Raw genomic sequence first — 23,965 nt, forward strand, 5'->3', positions numbered from 1 at the left:
GCGGTGTGAGCAGCGGCTCGGTGGCGGCATCAGATGGCGTCATCAGTGAGACCAGGGTCACGGTGTAAGATAAAGGCGATGCTCGTCACGGTGCTGGCAGGTCACGGTGCAAGCAGCGGCATCGTCGTTGCTGGAGCGCTGTCGTCGGCTGACGAACTGGAGTCGATGGCACCGGCATCGGTAGGCCAAGGCTGCGGTGCTGGATGAGGGCGGTGCGTCATGTAACTTTGCGTGTCCTCGAACCACGGTGCAAGCAGCGGTGTAGATTCTGATGTGGAGCAGCGTCTTTGGGGATACCAAGGCGTCGTCGTGAAGCAAGGCGGTGCGGAGTGCGTTGCCCAGAGGTCGCGGTGCAAGCAGTGGCTCGGTGGCGGCATCAGCAGGCATCGTCGGTGAGACTAGGGTCGCGGTGTGGCGGTGCCCTCTGCAGTGCCTTCAGGACACTGAGTCGGCAGCGGCGTCGTAGACGGCGTCGGGTTGAAGTCTTTGCTGTTCCTGAGACTTCTTGAACAGGGGGCAAGCTCTACCTCAAGCCCTTGGAGAAACGTAGATTGCAGAAAGTTCAGTCCAGTCCAGACAGAAGCAGCCACTGCACGCCAACACAGCAAAGCACACAGCAAAGTGGTAGTTCCTCCTCACAGCTTCTCCAGCTCTTCTTCTTGGCAGTCTTCTTGACCCAAAAGAGTTCTGAAATCTTGGGGTCTGGGCTCCCAATATTCATACTAGCAAATCCTTTCTTCTCTGCAGGCAGAGGGTCCTGTACCTAGTTCAAACCAGTTCTGGGTGCATTCTGCCAGTGTTCACCTTCTTCCTTTGTGAGTGTGGGCCAGGGTCCTCAGACGCACCACAGGAGGTGGAGCCAGCATTGTGGAAGGCAGGCACAGCCCTATTCAGACCCAGGTGCTACTCCTCCCACCCATCTACATGCAGATAGGTCTATTCAGCCCTGTGCTGACTCACTCGGTCTCCTGGAGTCTCCCCCAGCCCCTGTCACTCACAAAACAGACAGACAATACACAACCTAGCATAGGCAGGCTGGATGGTTAGGCAAGACAATATCTACTTTCTAAAAGTGGTAGTTTCAAACACAGAATATTAAAACCAACTTTACTAAAAGATGCATTTTATCATTCTGAGTTCAGGCATACTAAATTCGTTTTTCTACCATGTTCCCTGGGTCAGTTAGGATTATAAGAGGTTATAATCAAACTGCCCATTCCGGCCTATGGGAACAGGTAGCCTTGCAATAGTGAAAAAACGAAATTGGCTGTAATTCACTATCAGGACATGCCACACACACCAGGGCATGCCCTACCTTTCACATACAATGCACCCTGCCCACAGGGGTACCTTGGGCCTATCTTAGGAGTGACTAACATGTAGAAAAGGGAAGGGTTAGGGACTGGCAAATGGGTACACTTACCATGTCGACATGGCAGCTCCAGGCTGCACACAGGCTCTGCAATGGCAGGTCAGAGTTACACTTTACAGGCTGTTTGCATGGGTGGCACAATCCAGTGCTGCAGCCAACCAACAGCATTTGATTTATGGGTTCTGGCACGCGCAATGCACTTTACTAGGGACTGACGCATAAATCAAATAGGCCAATCATCGAAACACCAATCCATAACACCATTTACACAGAGAGCATATGCACTTTAGCACTGATTGGCAGTGGTAAAGTGCTCAGAGTCCTAAAACCAACACAAACAGGTCAGGAAAAAATAGGCGTAAGAAGCAAAAAGTTAAGGATAACCCCGCAAAAAGGGCAATTCCCAACACTATTCTTGCAGGTCGTTTACTTAACTGCAAACTCTTTTTCCCTTAGGAACCAATGTTATGATTTTTGTCATAATAATGTTGTGTTGAACTGACTTTTGTATTGAAAACAAAGTAACTTTGCTTTATTGCCAAAACTGTTATACTTACCTGTATTTTGTAAGATCCATTGTGTGATATCTCGGCATATCACCCCAAATAGTCGAAGTAACTGAAAAGTAATCTAAAAGTAACCTAAGGTAATTTCTATGTATTCTAAACTGTTTTGAAAGCAAATACAAACTAGTAACAATTCCATTTCAACTACAATTTCATTCCTGTGTACAGCCGTTCATTTGAAAGCATATTTTACCTATCTGTGCCAAGTTCTGCCTGGTTCTAGAAATAAAACATAAGTATACCCTTTTATACTTACCTAATTGGACTGGATTGCTACACTGGGCTGGATTTAATATATTTTGAAGGATACTAGAGGAGGTGCTTTAAAAAAAAAAAAGGTTGATCAAGGACAACCTGCATGCAACATGCAGTCCCTTCACCTCCACGAGTTGCATCACTCACCTGGGTAAATCAACAGGAGAGAGAACAGGCAATGATCCTTACTTCAACAACATACAATGCTCATGTTAGGATATGATCTAGACACACTTACCTATATGGTAATATGGGTTTAGCAATTTTCCGAACGCTGCCAACTCTTATAAACCTGTCAAATCCTAATTCAAATAACCTGTAGAGCAGAAACATTATTAGGTACTGAGTGATCAACATCAGATTGCATACGGAAAATATGAGATTCTACATCAATAATTGATCGCAACAGAACATGAGCAATAGTGTAATTGGCGCCACAGACATTCTCCAGGATCAAGGCAGCCATTTGCAGGGGGGTCATGAGTGCTTACATGGACCTGATAAATGTTTACTTTCTATTGTAGACTTTAGTGGATGCTTCTCCCATTTGCTCTACTTACCATAGCATTGTGTAGCCAAGGATTATTGCAAACTTTCATCATTGGCAAGAGGGGGTGCTCCTATCACATTAACAATAACAATTAATGGGTTTAAAAAACAGACAGTCATATCGCCCCTATCCTGTCGTGAAACCTATGTCTTTTACAAAGTTAGACAGAAACATCTCACATTTCACGAAAACTTAATCCAGGAGAGGTTCTCGCTTGTGCAAATACCATCATTTCAGAAACACAAGAGACATACTTTCCCCTCAGGCTGTCTATTCGGCCCCACAATCTGCTACAGTGGCAAGTAATTCAGTTATTCAGTGTTTATAGTCACCGGGAAGTGAACTGGAAAACAGAATGGCTTTCACTGGATGAGAAGACGATGAAACAGACACCAATAAAGATGGCTGCATGCCACGTGACGCCGAATGACTAATGCGGCTGCAAACATTCGCCCAAGTTCTCCCACGCCAGTAGCACCTTTTCACTGTGCCCTGGTCTCAAGCCCATGAGCTGCGCTCTGCAGGGCCTGCCCATTAACGCCTGTTTTGATAACACTGCTCGGCTTTCTCCTTTTAAAAAACCTGACAGACCCTGAAAGAAAGTTATATGTAGACGCTCGATTTCTCGAAGGCTTTATTTCCACAACAGAGCAACTGTAAGTGAACTCTCCTTTGTCTTCTGCAGCTGTTAAAAAATGCAACTCAGTTAAAAGAATATGCCTCCTCTGCATAGGTGTGGAAAACACACGATATCAAAATTACAAAAAAGGGCAAGTGTACTGAGAAGATATGATTTTTTTTTAAATAAAAGGCAAAAGGGGTCAATGTAAAACAACGTAAGTCTCAAAAGTCAATGTTATTTTATGTGGCTGAACTTTTCTCAATATACACTATGGGCAGAACCGCATTAATTTTTAGCACTTAAACCAATCTTAAACCCCCAGAAAATTGTGTAAAAAAGTTTTGCTTTTAGAACACCCTCTGTCCCAAAACATAGTGTTGCTTTTAACAGCAAAGCCTATGAGTCCAAAGGCAGTTGAAAGTAAATGTGACACTTTTACAATTTTGAGCAAACAGTTCTGAATTTCAGTGGGTGCTCCGAATGATCTCAAACTCTCAGGAGCTCTTCTGGGTACTGAGGCCACAGGTTCAAAGGAGGAATTGAGGTCTCTCTTCTCTTCTTCAGGGTCGCTATACAGGAGGCTAAATATCTTCCCCTTGGCTACTACTAAATTGTTAGGGACATATGCCGGGATACCGGGGTGTAGCTACCAATCCCAGTGATAGGAATCTTTCTGATACGGGACCTTCTCACCATTTCACGGACAGTTCAGCGATGGGAACAGCTAACTAGAACCAATATGGAATTTGAGAGCCTGGCAGGACCTCTATATGGGGCTACAAATAACTTTCAATAGAACACCTTTGAGACTTTTGCACTAAAATGTTTCCCAATGAATTAGGTTTTTAATAACTAGCAGAGGGCCTCACAAATTAATTTTCAATGTTTTAGGGGTTTTTAGATATCATTTTTTTTAAACATTTGTGTTATTTGTTGGACCTGGCCCTTTTGGCAGGTTCACCCCTAAACTTTTTGCATTTATCTTGGCCTTTTTCCCTATGTAGTGTTAGTAGTTTTAGGCCTCTAGGCACTTTAGCACTATATCCCAGAGTAAAGTGCGTGCGCTCTGTGTTACATGTAGTAAGACTGGCCTGCCCTCCCATAGGAATGCATGGGGGAGATGTGTGTCCATGGTAGTTCCTGATGTGAGAAGAGTGCAGGGACGAGTTTGGTATGTGCGAACTCGTGAGAATAAATGCTGCGCAATGGTGTGCGCAGATTTATTGTGACTGGTGGAGAAGTGCCACTTCTAGAAGTTGGCATGTCTGTGTGCTGTGTGATGTGAATTGCCTGTCTGGCTTGTGATTGACAGGAGCTGAGAGGGCTCGGGAATTCCAGGAGGTGGTGAATGGTGGTGAATGGAGAGATCTGCATGTAGATGGGAGGGAGGAGTTGCACCTGGGACCTGAATGGGGCTGGGCCTTCCCTTCACAATGCTGGCTCCACCTTCTGTGGTGCGTCTGATGTCCCTGGCCTGTCCTGTGAATAGAGAGGGGAGCTGGGCAAAACAAAGTGCTCCTGAACCAGTTGTATCTGGTTCTCCCCTTGGCCTACAGTTGCAGAACAAAGAAAAATGCTGTATAAGAGAAGGGGCTGTGACCCCATGAAAATGTTCATGTTTTTGGACCTGAAACTACCAGGGGCGTGCAGCTGCTGGGGCTCAGGGGAGGGCTTGCCTCCCTGGGCCCTGCCCTGCCCCTGGATGCCTAGAGGACTTCTTTTTGGGGACCCTTCTACCCTGCATTGCCACCCTTCTTCACTGGGGACTGGTTATTTTGCCTACAGGACCTTTGTTTGCTCCTAGGCACCTTGGGAGCACTTAGCCTTGACTTTTGAGAGCACCTGACTCTTGGATGCCCTGGGAGCGTGTGGGCCTTGCTGCACCAAGAGCGAGAGAGGGAATCCCCGGTGTAGGGATTCCCCCGTGATGCCGGCCTCGCGGGTGCCCACCCCGCTTATTTTTATATTTATTGTGGGTGCCCACCCCGCATACTGGTGCCTTTTGACTTTGACTTGCGGGTGCCCACCCCGCTTATTTTTATCTAAATGCGAGTGCCCACCCCACTTTCATTGCCGTATTTGCTGTTGGTTGCCGGCGGGTGCCCACCCCGCATCGTAGTGCCTGTCGCGGGTGCCCACCACGCTTCTGCTGCTGTTTTATTGCGGGTGCCACTCCGCCCTGGATTTGGCCTTTGGAGGGAGCCGACCCCTCGTATCCCCGCCGCGGCCCGAGCCACTAAAGAGTTCTCTTCCGGGCCGCTGCCCGGCGTGACCCGGAAGGCAGGCGAAGTGGTAGGCGGGGCTTACGAGGCGGAAGGGAAGCCCCGCGAGTGAGGAGTTCAATGCGGAGAGGACGGGAGCCCACCCCGCCTCCGCGAGTTCTATAGAGTTAAGTCCCGGGTCCCAGGAGGGGGCCCGGGTGAAGGCCGCCGACGCCAGAGAGGCTCTCAGGAGTGAGAGAGCCCCGCCCGCTGCCCGAGAGAAGTCAGCAGAGGCACCCAAGTACAGAGTGCAGTGCCGGTCTCACCATAAGAGTGTCCGGCAGAGCCCCCACATCCCGGTGAGTTGAGGTGGCTGGGGGGGGGGAGACGAGGTCGGGGCACAGTGTTGGTGGACCAGTTCATGAGCGGCCCCACCTGGTAGAGGGCCGCTCCAACGTGGACATGCTTATTTCTAGAGCCTGAGTGGCTCCAACGCTTGGGGCATATTTACTTTACGGGACTACGACTATTAAAATGGCCAGGGAAGCCCGTGACCTTCCCCACGTTTGCCCCCCCATCATTTTTAGAGCCCAGGTGGCTCCAACGTTTGGCACCTTTGTTTTAAGGGCTACTGAAAGTCCATGCCGCATTTGAGTATTTACAGCTGGCCAGCAAGTAGTGGGCAGCTGCACCGTTTAGGCCGCAATTCTTTGGGGGGGCATGTTGTCGAGTTAGGAGTGAGATGCACTCCTTTGCCCCATACTTTCCCAGCTACCCAGCAAGTAGTGGGCAGCTGCAACGTTTAGGTCTGCGCAGATTGCGCACCCTTGACTTTCGCTGCCTTTGCCAGGGGGGGATTGTTAGATTTATAGGGCGCCAGGCCCTACTGTGATTCTTGGGTGCTAGGAAATGTAATGTATGTAGAATGATTTACGCACCTGTGTTGATACCTCTAAATGTGCGTTATGATTATGAGGTTGGTTCGCATATAATGGTTTATGCTAGTGAGAGTTATTCCCTAATGTAGTTATGCTTAGGAGGTTAGAGTCCAATGTGTATAGACTTGTGAGAGAATTGCATATTGTGTTTATGCTGATGAGGTTGGCGTACAATGTGTTTGGCGCCTAATGTGATACTGTGAATAATGTGGTTTATGTTACAGGCTGATGCTAAGTACAGTGGTTACCAGTAGTTACAGGTTGTGTTCTCTGTTTATGATAAGTTCTACCTTTACTAAGTTCACTTTGTGATGGTACTGACAGTGGTCCAGTGGGCCCAGTCAGGTGTAAATAATCCCTTGTAAATATGACCTAGTGCCAGGTGGCCCCCTGTATAATATGTGCTTACTATTCTAATGTGTTATGATAATACAAAGGCTATTTTTATATATAACCTTGTGTGGAGTTTATTTTGTGGTGAGCCTGGGATGTTGTTGCTGTGTGCGTGCGCAAATGCTTTACACATTGCCTCCGGGATAAGCCTGACTGCTCATGCCAAGCTACCAAGGGGGTGAGCAGGGGTTATCTTTGGCGTGTAACTTCCTTGCCCCGACTAGAGTGGTGGTTTCTGCCTGGCTTAGGTGCACGCCTTAGCCAGCCAGAAATCCAATTTCTAACATTATTTGAGTCACAAGATGTTTCACATGTGTTTGAGGGATCATTTCTAGGCCCTTCTAGTATTTAATGTTTAATGAAAAACATTATTTTGCAATTTCCCTTGAGGAAATTTCGTTCACCCGACAGAACTGTGTGTAGCTCATAACTGTATACCCAGGTTCCGAGGGACACAGGGTAACCCCATTACATGTAATGGAAATGGATGATTCAGCAGATGCAGGCAGCATAACACGGAGCACATCCTGTGTGTAATGCAAGCCCTGCACAACCAGCAATGAGGTCAATGACAGGAGGCAAGGCTAGCCAGGCGGAAATTAAACTGACCGGAACACCTGTCCCACCAGCTGGTAACCAGGAAGGTAGGCTTCTGTTACAACTCTAGTGGACACTACAATGCATCGACTCACACAGCAAACAAGTTTGGCATCGAATTTTGAATCCTAGATGTGAATTCCTGACATATCATACTCAAGCAGAGAAATCCCAATAACTAACGCATACAGCAAAGAGGTGCTTGCCTATCTGCATTTACCCACAGGTACAATGTCAGAAAATAAAGGATGCAGGGTGGTGTTGGGACATAGGCCCTCTGCATGGCTTGGGAAAAATATGCCACTCTCTCCGGTTTGTGTTTTTTTAAGTAGCCAATTGTTCTACAGTGAACTCGTCACACGTGCAAATCTCCCCGAGCTGCTCCATCGTTTTACTTTGCTGCTCATTATAAGTGCTGTGCTGCGATGACAGGGAGGGACCCAAAGTGCACCTCTATCCTGAATGAGTGTGGGTACCACCCTCTCAACCCAGGTAATTTGCTGATTGGTTGTGGTGGTGATAATGATTAGTAATTCAGGGATGCATATTTGTCTGTATGTATACTCCTGCAAGAAAAGTGCCTACTGTCGCTCCACTATTAAAGATCCATCCATTCCACACAGTTGGACTTCCCTTGCCTTTTACATGTATGGTGAATGTGAGGATGGTGGGTGTATGCATGGTATACGTAATGTATATATACTGGGTGAATGGAGGGGTATTCTAGACACCGAGTAAATGCTGCATAAGATGGAGGTTCTCCTTCATGAAGACTGGCTTTGGCCAGGGTGGCCACTGCAGCCAGCTCGTGCCCACCTTGCCGGCAGGGATGAGAGGATGTTCTATTTGTCAATGCCCAGGACTGCCACCAAAATAAAGCTTAGATGAACCTCGCACAAAGAAGAACAATCACTTCTTTTAGGTTACTAGTTTTAAGCAGGTCAAGCATATGGGTTGCTAGTAAAAGGGAAGAGGGTGTTGGTTAATAAAGCAACACATTTTAAAGAAAACGGAAACAAAATAATGCAATCCCATACTGCTTACATTCAATAATAAAAAAATGCTTCGAATTAAAGTACCTAAAGAACCAAAAAGTGGTCAGCAGTGACCAAAATGAAACAAGCAATGGCAACAACAATAGGTCTGGAATTGGCAAGCGTGCATTTTTTAATTCCTTTGCAAAATGTGCAAATAAAATGGAAAAACATTAAAAATATATAATTGAAGAAGTGGCCCAACAGCCAAGGCACTAAAGAGCACTATTTTATAGAAAACTGCACACATGTGATAAGGCGAAATGCCATCACTTACTAATCAGGAGAGTCAATGGATGAAGTGGGCTGACATGTAGCGCCTTGCTGCAGGCTGTGCTGGGTTGAAACAAAACGTGAATGACATTTGAACAGACCAATGGATAAAGAGGGCTGGACAAAAGCCGCCTTATGTATATGAATAGGTATGTATTATTACATTTATTTTGGAAAACATGAGGCTGGCTCTAGACAGCTAAAGCTGATTATAGGCGAGACCTAAAGCAGGCAGGACGACCCTAATGAGTGATGAGATGTAGGACATTTTACGGCAGTAGTTTAAATATTTACAGTACTAAATTACCACGTTCTGAGAATGCAAAAAGTTCCCCAACAGAAACGCCCAAACAGTACTCTTGTCAGCTTTCAGTCTGGATATCACCCTCCGAACCAATTTATGTTTAGCATCTTTGCGTCAGGAATTAGGGATTCTTCTTCCAAAATGAGTCCATAGACTGATGTTAGCCATTTGCCGGTGGCTTTCCCGGCTGAGCCAGTCCAGGTCTGGCTGTAGCCCCATGACACACGCGTGATCGTTGAAGTAAAGCATCTGTTGAAGGATGTGTAGTCACTACCCACGACGCTAGATCATTAAGTGTGGCTATTCCGGCTATCTAACTACAGCGAGTGGCACTTTATTTTGCCTGCAAAATGCCAAACTTAGAAGCGTGCAGTTTTTTCCTTTGCTTGAACAACCACAGCGAACCAGCTGTTAGTATCAACATGGTGTGGGAAGGACAACCATCCAGCTGGATATCCAAGATGAGTCCCCTGGTAACATTTTGACTTGCTTGAAGCAGTTTCTTCAAGGTACTTGTAGTCAACAGATTACCCAAAATTCCGGCAAAGAAAAATAGGCTCCTGTTGGTTCTTGAAACAATTTGCATTTGCTGCTACCATGGGCCTCTTCATCTCCGTCGGGTGCTTCCAGAGGTACGTAGTCAACTGGTCCTTGGCTGCGAAGCATTTCATCAAGGAGGGCTTAGGGAAGGTCTTGATCCTTTCTGCACAGCAGCCTGACAGGCGGCCTGATGTGTTCAATGGCCTTGAAAAGATCCATTTAACTCTTGAGAAAGACAAAGAATCATAAGGACAATTACAGCTTATTTGTAGCATATATAGAGCACGGCCGTGGCCACAGGGGCAGGGGGACTCTTTACATATAACTATTCCATTATACAAGAATATCTTTCTGACTGGAAGAAACAGCATTGTAGTTACCTAGTTAAAAGGGAAGATCATACTCCAGAAAAAGAGGGCTTGCAAAGGTGAATTTTTCGATTTTTGTAGGCAGGTAAAGAGGCCTTGAATTGTTCCTATGGATTCCGGGATCTGGTCCCATAGTACAGGGGCTTGAATAAGACTTGAATCAGTTTCCTCTATCAAGGCAGCTTTCAGGGAAATGTGAAATGGGGATAACGCCCTCTCTATGCGTCTAAAGACAGCGATGAGTAATTCCACTCACCCTTCAGGCATAATATTGCTCCACAAACATCCAGTGTAGGAAAGAAATGAACAATCCCAAAATATGCTTCATTGCATTTTACTGTGCTAGGGAACATGGCAGGCTTTTAAACTGTAGCAGCTTAATTAAGACAACAAAAGTAGTTGAACATTTAAAGAACTCGACCCAAATACAGAACCCTTCCCTTTCATTCAACCACAATCCCCTCTTTTTCGCGGTGGGCACCATCTGGCTCCAGTGCAAACCCTCTTATATGTCAATAGCAATTTACTCCTGACACAAAGCCACCACTTCAGGAGGCCCAGGATTTTCAATGTTCCCATGAAGTATTGGAGGATCTTCACACGCCTGTCCCCTGGTCTGTCTACAGCTCAAGACAGCATCAGTAACTGCATTTTTTAGATAGAGACATTATGAAAGAACTCTGTGCAGGGGAATTTCACTGTCTTGTCCGGACATTTTAAAAACGAAAAACTAAAGTCCTCGACCAGTTCCACATCCCCCGTTGACCATCCCTGAAGGTTAGTTTGCATCCTTAAACATTGCACTTCTAATCTGGGGAGACAGACTCTAAGAATTAAATGCAATCTCCTGCCTCTTCAATACTCCACTAGGGGCCTGGTCATGAACTCTTTAGAAAAATATGACTGCTCTGCCCATCTGCAGTAACTGTCCCTTGGCTTGACTGAGATGATAAGTACCCACATACAGGGCAAGGGATGGTAAACCTTACCCCTGAAACTGTTCATATATCCTATCCTATCCCTACTTGGTGTTTTCCTAAGGGGCTGACAGAGTGATCCACTTACCACGAGCATCTTCACAAAGCAACCCTGACCACTACAAACTTCATTATTTGATAGTAGCCTTAAACCTTCGATTAAATTCAAGACTAATACGTTCAGCCTCTTTTTAAAAAGTCGCTTGGGCAACTTGATACATGAATGCTAAAGAGGCCTCATGGCTCTGACCAAAACGTGTGAGAGACGAAAAAGTGTTAACCCAAAAAGAAGACAGATAGCACACTAAGTCAGTGGGAAAAGGTTCTATTTCTCCATCAGAATTTTCTTTTAATTCCATTCTGAAATCCATCCTGAATGTGACCATGTATTGAACCACTTGGATATGCCGAGACAAGGTATTCCCATAATGCAGGGCTTAGCACTGAAACATGATCTACTTTTAGTGCAAGTTTTCCTTGCTGAAGTAATTTTGAAGAATAATACAATGGAGCGCTTCAGTGCTCTAGCTTGATAATGGCAAATTCATACTCCATTGTAGAAGAATGGATGAGCAATACCAGTGGTTAATTTGTGAAAAAATTCGTGGCAGGCTTCTCGTCAGGAGGCAACTTGCACCAGCCAATTGCTCCTATAAGAGCGCCTATAACAGAACCAAATAATAACCATGAAACCCTACAAGTGGGGTGAGGATGTGGCATAATGACCAGAGCTTCCGACTTTGGAGCTGGGGAACCAGGTGCGAGTCTCGGCGTAGGTTAAATTTCCAGTAATTCTGGGCAAATCACTTAATCTTCCTGTGCCTACCATAAATGAATATGTCCTTAACTGGTACTCATGAAATGCGCTCCAATATCTTTGGGTAGAGTTTGTGTTATAAACGCCGGTGTTGACAATTAAGTGCAGGTGCAGAGAATTGGAAACTACCTGCTCAAATTAAGCATTGAGCAATACGCAGCACTTCTAATTAAATGCAATAAATAAATGGCATGCAATGGAAAGATTGCATGGCAATGGTGATGTGCTTCTTGGGTGTCATGCCAACCGGAATAAGCACAGACCCACTGTTAGGCGTCTGTAGTCAGCGGAGGTCAAAATATACCTCATTAACATAGTAAATATGTGCTATAATAGAGGCTACTACGGTACTGACTCTCCAGGTGTATGTCAGGTATGGATACCGTCGCTAGAGTAATCAATGGAGGTGAAATCCTGTTTATTATGCTGCTCCAGATAAACAACAAAATAGTGAAGCTAGAAAGACATGGAAGCTTTTAACTGGGATCACTCATCTTTGTTAAAAGAGTCCTCACTCACCAACCTAGTTGGTGACATGCTTCATCATTGGGCCCCCACCAGAGAGGCCGAGTGCCTCTCCGGTGTGCTACGACGCCTGATTACAGTGGGGCGGGTTTTTTGGGTGACAAGTGCTGGTGTATAAGGTGAGGTTAAAATGGGCTTACTGCTTTCCCCAATTTTATTTTTTAATTAGGTGGAGAGTAAGGCCAGGTTAAAAAGTTGTGGTGGACGCTGTGGTTGAGTAAATTGCGCAGGTGCATCCAAGAATTAGGAAGTCAGGTCTACATGTTTCAGCCTTAAAATGCTAGTTGCTAGGCTTTCTTCAGGACCGGAGACCATGGCGGTGTGCCCACGCTAAGGGGCACCCTAACCTATGGTCTACAGAAGGGACTGAATTACTCACGGTTCCAATTTTGTTACCATCCAGAGTATTGGACGCCTCTTACGAACATTTGTCGTGGCGTAATGTTACTGCATGGGTATCGGCGGGAGGCGGTGACTAGTAGTCACACGTTATCCGTAGTACACCACCTGCGTTGTGCCTAGATAGTGCCCATGTCCGGGACCCCGATGGTCATCATTATGCTGCTCCTACAAGGGCCTCATAGATAGATTTTAGTGAAACAGAGCACAAGGGTTACAGTTTTATGAGCTATGGCACGATAGAGGTTGTGAGGAAGAACTGTGTGAGACTCCATAGCCAAGGTGCTGAGAAGTCAAACTTAAAGGGTGTGAGTGGAAGCAGAGAGGAGCGACCAAACAGAAATGAGTAACACTAGTTCACTTCGGTGCCCTGGATATCAATATAATTAAGTCGCCTGATCATGAGTGAATTATCCACTGCATTAAAGGTGGCACATGGACTAAGAAGGATCAGGGCAGTTGTTTGTGAATTGTAAAAGATAATGTAAGATCATCACAAATGGCCATTATCAAAGTGTGTTGTCTTTTAAAATATGTTGCTTTCTTCATAACATCCTTTTCCAGGAGTTTAGCTGGCTATAACAAGTTCAAAATAGGTCTAGAGATAGGCGAGTAGGAGGCATCAAATACTCTTTTTTAGTAATGGTAGCAGTGGGGCTTCCTTGAAATCGGAAGGCAAATTGCAAGCATGTGGACAGAGAAGTGGATAATAATATGGCAGAAATTTGGATCAGGAGTTACTAAGAAGCTCAAACAGGCAGGCAGCAAATATCAAGGGCTGATTCCGCACATTTTCTACATTTGACCAAGATCTGGAATTCTTTCATGAGGAGCTATACAAAATAATCCAGTTTCACGTGTGTTCACCTATCAGTTGTAGTAGTTTTATGTGGATTGGCAGCATTGAAAATGATAGTAGAAATCTTGGTGGTAAATAATAGTGGAAAGTTGATCACGCAAATCATGAGAAGGAGGTGCATGACAATTGAGGTTTCAGAAGAATGAAAATGGTGAAGCATTTTAAAAAGTAATGTTTGAGCTAATTGTCTCTCGAAGATATTTAAGTATAATGGATTATATTTTCTTGCTGAGCCAGAGCTCTGTAATAATGAGATTTTGGCAGTTTGCACTGGAATCACCATTTATGCTCTCTTCAGGTGGTATTGTTGCAGGGATTCTGTTTGGAAACAGAACTATGCCTGGGACCACTGGATGTCAGAATGTAGGGACTGAGTCACCATACTACATCAGTACCTATGGGCCCTAATCAGATTAGCTCATAGTGCTTTACCATCCCTCCTATTTTTCCAAGAGTAACAGGTAAATTGACACCCCAGAACACAACTCTAGTTCCCTGGGGAAACGCGGAAACAGACCTTCACCTTTTGTTTTCTCACTCATTCATGTCCATAACAAACAAAAGAGAGACCCAAAGAAAGTTTACAATAGTTCATTAGTGTGCTCTATCCTGAAGTAACTGTGCTGCAATTAGAAAACATATGCAACTGAGCAAAGTGATCAGTATTACAAGTAAACAATAAACAATGAAAATCCCTACCATGGTGAAAGATATATCTGCCTCAGCCTCACCTCACTACACAAGCACAGTGATATATTAGAGATCTTGGGGATTAGAACTGGATCCCACACTTGGCATTTGGTAGTTAGGTAGTCTGCATCTGAGGGTGCGCAAAGCTGGCACGCCCGTCCCTGGAGCTTTTCCTCTGCAAGAATCCTCCTCTCTGTTTTCAAAAGGCAAGTCTCAGTGTGTATGATAAGAGGTGTCCTACTAGAAAGCAGCAGATGTTTCTGTGTGTTGTGTCTAAATGCCAAGCTATGTTGCTAACCGATCACAGAGAAAACAGGGCACAGTGTTGTTCGACCTTGTACAAAATGTTCAGACTGAGTCCGAGAAAGGAGAACTGCATGACACAAATATATCCAGTGTATTTCTGAACCAATATTGTGGCACAAAAACAAACGTACTGTGTGTAACATGTGCAAAGCGGCCTATGACATGCACTTAGGCTAAAAAAAGGGAGAACTAAGTGAACCCTAAAGGGAACTCATGACAGTATACAATTTAGCTTTGACCAAATTGGGATTAAACACATCCAGTGTTCTTTCTGAGGGCTCACATTGCATTAATAAATTAGACAATTTTATAAAGAACCACAGACAGACAATCATTAAATGCCAATATGAGATGTGAGCAATCATCATATCCATTAACAGATGAGTTTATACATAAATTAGGCTACCCACTGCCTTAAAAGTCCACCAAAAGTGCTTTTCAGGTTTCACGTGATAGACAGATCTAGATAATGGGAATTTTATAGATGTGAATCGCAAAGTTTATCACACAATGAACCATACGACCTAAAGGATAGGGTGGCTAAACTAAATTGCATTCCTCCTTGCAAGTCATATATTTAGGGTATAGTCCTTGATGTGAATGCGGCCTACCAGCACCTGTTCAAAGTGCAGTTTGGGTGCAGAGTTTTCAAAGTATGGTTATCAAAGTATTCATCATGGACTTTCCTGCCACTAAATCACCACCTTCAATTTAGAATGGGGAGGGTACACTAAGGTAAAAAGTTTCATAAGAGTAAATATGTGCTCTGGCCAATTAAATCTGAAACAGTTAGAGACTTCGATATTATGTTTGTTTCCTTATGAATATCAGGTGCACAGTATACACTTTTTAGTAGAAAAGGAATTTGAAATATTGTATTAGGTTATTGTTCAATAAGAAGGATTTGGGGAGGGGTGTGTAGGCGCCATTGCCTGTTTCTGTGCAAAGAAAATCTGATCATAACAGAGTTGATCAGTGCTATATTTATTGAGCGATCAATAAAACCGTTTTGCTTCCAGGTGGGGAGTAGAACATATTCAGCCTCTGTGATTTAGATGCTATGTTTTGTTTTTAAACCTCCACAGTGAAGCTTTCGATTGAGAAGGAGCTTACTGAGTTTATTCAATATGCATTCATGGAACTTCTTATAGATAAAAGGCAACACCCTCACAGGTTTTTTCCGTTCTATTGAGGTGGAGGATGGTAAATCCTTGAGGTAGGTCCATATTTTTCAGGTTTCTGTGACTGCAGTAGCACCAACATCAAAATCATGCATGAAAGCAGGAGTGGAAGATGCATAAGAGCCCATAGATCTCTTGTTCAGGAGGGCAGCTTTGATGTGCTATGTAAAAGAAGGTCATTCCTCTGAGATTGCTTGGGTAGATTTATTTTTGATTGTGTTTTGGACACATGGCTCTTGAGGTTGTGTTAGTAGGATGCCCTGTGCAATCTGTGATCACCAAGCGTTCAGGTTCTGAAGCACTGTGGTTGGTTTGCATGTGAAGCTGTTTATGAGTGTGATGAGTGAGGTATAATTGAGGGCAGGGGTTAGGAAAGCAGTCCCTATGAGGAAAGTGCTTGTGGGAGATACATTGAGAAGATGGCTTGCAGAATTTGTATAGTCTCATGTGCGCAATCAAGTTTAAGTTTTATGTCAAGTAGTTTATTATGGGGAGTGGATATGAGATTAGTTGTCTGGTAAGTGCTTAAATGTATGGAGTAAGTTTGTGTACCGTTTTGTCTATTTTCACTCTATGATCTGTACGTAGATGGTAATAGGGAGATCAGGGCAGTGGAGAACGGAGCGGTAGTGGTGCTAGAGTTAGTAGAGATGGAAGGCATAGTATCATCATCAATGTCCTTTAGTGCATGTCAATCAAAACAACAATTGCTGCTCATTTTCCTTCCATTAATGACTTGTCTCAAATCTTGTAATTTTAATATATGATTTTACAATTGCTCTTTCCGAAACCTCCTTTGTAGTTGCAGAATGGATCTGGGGACGCTCCTTATTTGTTTACGTATCGCTCACACGGTCAAGCATAAGTCAACTTTCTCCAGTCTTACCCAAGCAGCACTCGGTCAACAGCAACATTTGTTGAGGAAGAGATCAGCAGTTTCCATGGGGTTTTCCTTGGACCATCCTCGGCTTCGCTCTTTTCAAAGAGCTGGACCAAGAACAACACAACCACTGCCAACAAATAACTCTTTCCGGCTCCGAATACACCTGCCAAATGTAAATGAGAAACCGAGATATTTATTTAATGTGTTATTTTCACCAGAAATTGCTTAAAACGTGAAAATGAGCAACACAAAGGCACACTTGTTGTTCAAATGATTTCCCTCTTTTTGAGCATCTGAGTGTTTTACTGATCCAATAAAAACCCAGACTCTTCCTTTCAACGCAGGTAAAGGCTACATACCATGCTTCCGAGTTCCTGAAAATGTTGTTGAGTGGAGTTTCAACGTCACATTTTACATTTACAGTTTTGACAAATGGACCCCACTAAAAGGAGGAAATTACCAGTCTCGAAGCCACTTTTTAAACTTTTGCACAGCTGAAATGCTGACACCATAAGACAAAACAAGGTGATCAATATGATGGATGCCAGGAGCAAGAAGACACGGAGAACAAAGAAGACATGGAACAAAAAGCATAACAGCTGTGAGTGTTAAGATGAAAGAGAAGACGAAGTTAGTGAAGAAAAGGCACAGTGTCAAAAACAAGAGCAGAACACAGGAGAGCGAGTCTGGAGAACAACAACCGTAAATGCGAGAGAAAATCAGAGCAGGCAGTAACTGAAGTAGGCCCAGGAGTGCCTAAGACCATGAACGGATCACTGACGTGTATTCATTTGGGGTGACCAAGAGCTGTGTGAAATCGTGATTAGATTTTTTGCTGACACTCTGTCCATGATAGTTGCAGTAGCTTTTGTTCAAGGCACAGGTACCCCGGGGGAACTTGTTGCTGCATTTCTATGGCTTTGTTTCTTGCAGTTACAGTTTTTGCCTGCCCTTGCACCCACTGATACCGCCACTCATGTATTTCGTTTCCACCTCTTGTTTTTGTAGTCACACTTGCATTTTTGCAATGTTTTGAGGCTGCCGGAATCGGAGAAGGGCAGTTGGAGGCTGACAAGTAATTCTGCAGGCCCCCAAAATACAGCCAGCCAGGAGCAGACACTCATTTAGATGGTGATATCCATTGGCCAGGACACAAGTGCAACACGGCTACATATATTGAGATGTCCTTAGGAAATTGTGACCCACATTTTACATGTATATTTAGTCAATGAATTGCCCGAGTATGAGAAGAAAGTAAGGCAGTTACATGGTCAGACTAAGGATAGTGATTATTGCTCTTAAAATGAGACGTTAATAACCATAAAGGCGAGCATCCTACTTTTGGGTCCGGCTGAAATCAGTGACTGGTTGAAAGCAACAGACCATGGTTGTACTTGCTCTTTGACAGCAACCTCTCCTAAAGGGTATGTCAAATGTTGTGAGCAAAAGCAGAAAATATCACAAACAAGAGAACGAGCTATTCTGGCAACTTGGTGGGGATAACTACTGTGTTGGGGCAGCTCTATTGTATTTACAGCAGTGCAACAGATACGAGGAAGGACATAGAAGGTCCTGGTGTCCCTGGAGAATTTATAGGTATAAGCTTGCAGTGTAAAAGAGCTTGCAAAAAAGACAACTCTGGACAAGGAGCCAAGAAATGTCAAATATTTTAAAGGCCTAAATGGGTGTAGGATTTGCAAATATTTCACTGCGGGGCATACATCAATGCACTATTGGTGCAAATGTTTGCATTGCGGTGATTGCCCCTGTGTTATTATTTAAGGGGCAGGGGGGCGGATGCCGGGTGCCCCTCCCATACTTCAGTTTTTGGACCGCTGGCCCCCAACTGAGGACTGCTAACACTAATTGCTTTTATTTCATTATGCATACAACCCTATAACACTCTGTTGCCTATTTGTATGTACTACAATTGTGTGCTTTTCGTCCATATTTCAAATGTGCAATAGCATCTACCTCAAGCTTAATATTATTTTACATATCTTCCCTCATACAAGACTGTAAAAACTCTTTTGAGATTCTTCACACGTTAAATCGCTGATCACAAGGATACTTTCTCATGGTCCTGTGGTCTTAGAAAGGAATACATTATTTCATCAAAGGAATTATGGTTCCAAGGACTTCCTGCCTGATAACCCTGTCAGGCTAACATAAACTGGGCTATCTGAGCTGAGGGATGTGCACCCTTGGCAAACAGGTATGCAGTGCTGTATTTCACCTTGCACAATGCCAAACCCTTTAGATGCTAATTCTTAATAGCGAAAACTGAGCAGCAAAAGGAATTATTGAAAATACTGTGGTATCTCTTCTTATAATTTTTACATTCTTTGTATTCTGTATTGCCATTATAAGTGTCCTATTTGCTAGCATTGTTTTGCATACGCTGTCCACTACCCTGGCTTCTAGCAGAAGCCTCTAATCACAATAGTACAGACTTCACAAGTGTTTGATGGCTCTGAAGAAAGGGCAAAGGGAACCCTGAAAAGTATTACACACAAAAGGTAATGGGAGGAATGCTTCCAAATAGTCTACACTACACAAGGTACCATTCCAACCCATCATAATGGATTCCCTCGAGCAGCAGGGTCAGTACTGATTTGCATTAGGTGGCCCTCTCTCTGATGATGGGTTGGAATGGTACCCAGAACGACTTCCAGTAATCTGAAGAAACTGACGACTAGTTAGACAGATGAGTTTCTTATTCAGTGGCAAGGCCAGGGCACGGCTGTCTACATGTAAACACCCCTCCACACAGCTTTCCTTTTGCAAAACCAAACTTGATACAATCAAGTAAGAGTTCACAGTGCAAATGAATAAGACGCAGAGGTTTTTTTAACAGATAAGAATGAAATGTTAGCAAAGGAACCAGCACTAATGCAACTGCAGTCCCTCACTAGCTAGCTCAGCACCAGAGTAATCCCTTTGAGTGTTTAACATGGACATCTACAGGTCATTGGCTTCAGTAGCAGAGAAAGAGGTACTCCCATTCCGGCAATACCTCTGAATCGCTTGCCACCCACATTGAAATTGGCACTGAATGGACTGATGATTCAGATGAGTAAATAGATTTAAGTCGGTATTGCTATGTACAGGGGTTGTCAAAGGAAATACACTTTAATATCACGCACTATCACAAGTGGCTAAATTTCCTTCTCTACAGTTGGTGTTCATTCAGACTAAATTAGGCCATAGGCAGGTTTCAGTCCTTGATTCCATTGCTAAGGAACATGGCAAAAGTGAAAGGCTGTTGGGGTATATTAAAAAGTGAATGATAATTAGATGTGAAAGTTAGTGGAGAAACTTGGCTGATAAGAAAAGATTACTTTACATTTACAATACAGTTCTCCAGCTTTGGTAGCCTTCATAGATTCAATGCCTGAATTATTCCCTGTCCAGGATACTTTGGGGTTAAATGTTAAGAAAGCAGTGTCCAGAAAACACTATTTTAGCAGTGCAGTGTCCACTTCACCGTATGACCTAATCTACAATCAAGGAGGGGGAGAGGGGGGGAACTCTACTCCCTCCCCTCAGTGGATTCAATAGTTCAATGGTTTAACAGCCGGTAAGGAAACAGGAATGGAAACTCAAGTAAGGGAAACAGGGCGAGTCACATGAATCTAAGGAGGATACCACAAAAACTGAAGAATAGCAGTTACATGTAAATAACGTTTTCTTCTTCTTTAGCACCAGATCGTTCATAGATTCACATCATTGAATTATGCTTAATAGAGGAATATAATTAGAAAGACACAATGGACTGGAGAGAATAACCATATGTAAATAAATTCTGAAGCACGGACAGTCCCACCATTACGCCCATCCTCGTGTGCAATCGAGGTATCAGTGCTTGCTGAAAGAATGGGTTGTTCTCTATATTGCTGCCTTACATATCTCCCTGGAGAAGTAAGACTTAACTGCACCTGGTAACACCTACCAGCATGTATGAAAAGCTGGAACGTTGACAGCAATCCATCTAGTTAGGCCTAGTTCAGATAATGCCTGCCCTTGTTAGATTTGCAGAAAGCCACAAAAAGTTGATACATTTATATAAATTCTTCTTCAAATAAATCTTCAGACATGTCGAGATATCCAAAGAGTGCAGGGCCCTGTCAGCTGTGGTATAAGGTTGAGGAAAGAAAGTTAGTAGTACCATTGGTTGGTTCACATGGAACAAAGTGGGAACCTTAGGTATATGTTCTAAGGGATACACTGTCCTTAAATAAACACAGGTGTGACCCTTTAGTTAAAAGGAGAGAATAGAATGCCGAAACGGCAGCACTCAGCACTTTAAAGAACAGCAGGCCAGCTTAGACTCATCGCGACTAGTTCATTCCGGCTGCTGTGAGTAGAGGACTGCTTAAGTTTGCATGGCGGCACACAGAACCTCATGCAGTGCCACATGATTTAATCTAAGCAATTGGATCATGTGTCCTCAACTCATTTGACTATGCAGGTGTCTACATTTATGAAGGGTAACGCCCTGAGGATGACCTCATTAAAATGATTATATTCCATGTGAAGGAGGTTGAAACACGTTGATGGCAGATACAGAGGTTAGAAGAGTGTGGGATTACTACATGATATTTCTCCAATATTTCAAGTGAATGCACACAACTTGTATGAACTCTCTAGGGGGCATCGGAATAAAACAGTCCCCTCTGGGACTTCATTTGTTGAAAAGAATGAAATCCCTAATAAGTACTGAATAACTCTCTTTACTAATAGGACACAGTGAATTCATGTTTGTACTGACTTTGATTGTTAAGTGATTCATTTTGTGTCTTATTTTTGTACATCATGTCTATATGTATTCATGTTTACAGTTCGTGGAGTGCTTAATAACTAATTTATTTTTGAAATAACACAAACTAACTTATGAATTCACATTGTTTCGATTCCTTGGGTGTTATATTAATTAATGCTTGAATTATGGCAATTAGGGTGTCATTGTATTGTGTTTTAGTACAGTGGTCCCTACCCCACGAGCCTTACCCAAATCAAACCCCGTTTCATTGAAGACAAGCCTTCAGTAGAATGGGCTTGAAGTTGCCCCACTCATTTGGCTGAGGTGATGGTCACTAAACAGGCCACTTTCCACGATAATTCAGTTTAATGTTGGTGTGGGTCTCGCAACTAGCAGAAAAATCCTGAACGTCCTCATGACCTCTTTCAGCACCCCGCACCAATAAAGGTAGGGATGATCGAGTCTACTGTAATATGTTGAGATAGCGGCCACTGCAAAGGAAACACTGAGAGATTAATATTTAAGGCTAACTTTCGCCAAATGCGACATATAGCTTAAAATTAGAGGAGCCATGCTGATTGGGTCTGAAGCTTGGCAGCAGGCCCAGAGCATAAATATCCTCCATTTCATGTCCATTGTTGATCTGGATTTGGCTTTCACACAATCTGCATGCTCTCCTTGGCATACTGGAGGATAGTCACCGCCTGTAATCCATTATCTTCTGCATCTTCTCCACAAAGAGTCCAATGTCATACCACATCTGGCTGTTGTAGTGCAGCAGGGTTACTGTTGTCTGGCCAATTTGACAGTTGTGGTGGCCAGGACAAATAACCTCATTCACATCTTGTCCAGTGTATGGTATTTCTCTGTTGGAAGGTGCTCTGCAGCATTAAGTCAGACTACAACAATGATGCTGGGAGCTACTGTAATTACGTAGTTCATATTTACTTGGTTCATCAAGCAACAAAGGGAATGTTCCATTATTCCTTGTAAAGCCTTGCCACGCTCATGGATGGTGAAGTTAAGTTTTTCATTTGATTTAGGCCTTCTTATATGACTGCAACGCAAGATTGCCTCATGCTTTAAAGCCAAGCTAAAACAGGACTTTTCAGTAGAGGGGATTGGTAGTCTGAATTTGCGTGGGACCCTTTCTAAAACGCTGTGAAAAGCACAATGGTGTAAAAAAATCAAAGTACATAATCTTACGATTTTATGATTGTACACATGAAGACATATTTGACCTTCTTTGAGTCAAATATATCTAAATATTTCTGGATGCGTTTGCCTCCTATTGTTTTTCTCAAGGGTTTCTGGATGAAAGGAATTTTACCCCAGCAGAGTGATGTGAGCTCAAGCTAAGGTCATGGTGAGCAGAAGCTTAAACAAGCAGCCATGACAGAATGCTGATGGACCAGTGTGCAGATACTAAGGACCGACAGGGGCCACACCAGTTGGAAAAATCAGTTAGCAGAAACAGGGAAGATGAGGGGGTGATAAGGAATTTGCAGCTAGAGTCTCTACCAGATAAGACATTACCGAAGGTAACTTGTTTATCTGATAGAGACTTCTAGCCACAGATTCCTTACCTTACAATATGTTGGACTTGGCCCTTCTGGCAGGTTCACCCCTGAACTTTTTGCTTTTACTGGTGACCTGGTGGTAGTGATTTTTGGTTTCTGCGCACTTTCCCTGTGTCCCAGAGTAAAGTGCGTGCGCACTCTGAGTGCATGTGGTGGTCATCAGTCGCACCACAGGGGGCGGAGCCAGCATTGCGTAGGGAAAGCCCTGCTCTATTCAGGTCCAAGGTGCACTCCTCCCCAGCCATCAGCATGCTAATCTCACACTCACCAATGGGGCAGACCCACCCAGACTCCTGGAGCCAGGCTCACCAGCCAGCTCCAGCCAATCACACGCCAGACACATTTTACACTAATATGCCAACTCCTAGAAGTGGCACTTCCGCACATGACATAATCACGCATTATACATCATTGCGAAGCATTCGATCACACGAGTCCGCACATACCAAACTCGAGCCTGCACACCCCACACATCAGGAACTACCAGGGACACATACATTCCCCATGCATTCCTATTGGAGGGCAGGCTTATCTCACCACATGCACTCAGAGTGCATGTGGTGCACTCCGCCACTTAGGACTGCCTTCCCGTCTGGAGGGCCCAGTGAGCTGGCCCCTGCCCAGCCTTGCCCCCTGCCTACCTGAACTTTGCTGGACTTATATATCCTCCCCTAAGCGCTGGGAGCGCTTTATTTCTCCCCTAAGCGCCTTGAAGCGCTTTTATTTTACTTATAGCGCTAGGAGCGCTCTATTTGTGGCCCCAGCAGCGCTACGATAAATTCACGGGGGGGAACCCCGACCTAGGGATTCCCCCGCTTTGCCGAGATCGAGCGGGAGCCCCCCGCTGATTAGGCCGTGCACTTCGCGGGTGCCCACCCCGCTTATTAAATTATTTCTCTAGCAGGAGCCCACCCCGCATACTGGTGCTGCCGCGGGTGCCCACCCCGCTTATTGCCTTGGTTACACTACGGGA

The 23,965-nt window shown here is 44.2% G+C and overlaps 1 protein-coding gene across 5 annotated transcripts in view; it reads right to left on the reverse strand.

Annotated features, from left to right (window-relative positions):
- Window positions 1–23,965, reverse strand: part of ZGRF1 (zinc finger GRF-type containing 1) — a 619,324-nt gene that overhangs the window by 128,090 nt on the left and 467,269 nt on the right. For all 5 annotated transcript variants that reach the window (XR_014978114.1, XM_085641436.1, XM_085641435.1 and 2 more), the window contains 2 exons: window positions 16,654–16,813; window positions 2,432–2,509 (listed from right to left, as the gene is read on the reverse strand). Coding sequence is in view for 4 of the 5 variants with exons in the window: in XM_085641436.1 (XP_085497562.1) it covers window positions 2,432–2,509; window positions 16,654–16,813 (238 nt within the window). In the remaining variant the exon portion in view is untranslated. The remainder of the gene's footprint in view (window positions 1–2,431; window positions 2,510–16,653; window positions 16,814–23,965) is intronic.

Source organism: Triturus cristatus, chromosome 2_2 (genome assembly GCF_964204655.1).
Source record: "Triturus cristatus chromosome 2_2, aTriCri1.1, whole genome shotgun sequence".
NCBI classification, from domain to species: Eukaryota; Metazoa; Chordata; class Amphibia; order Caudata; family Salamandridae; genus Triturus; species Triturus cristatus.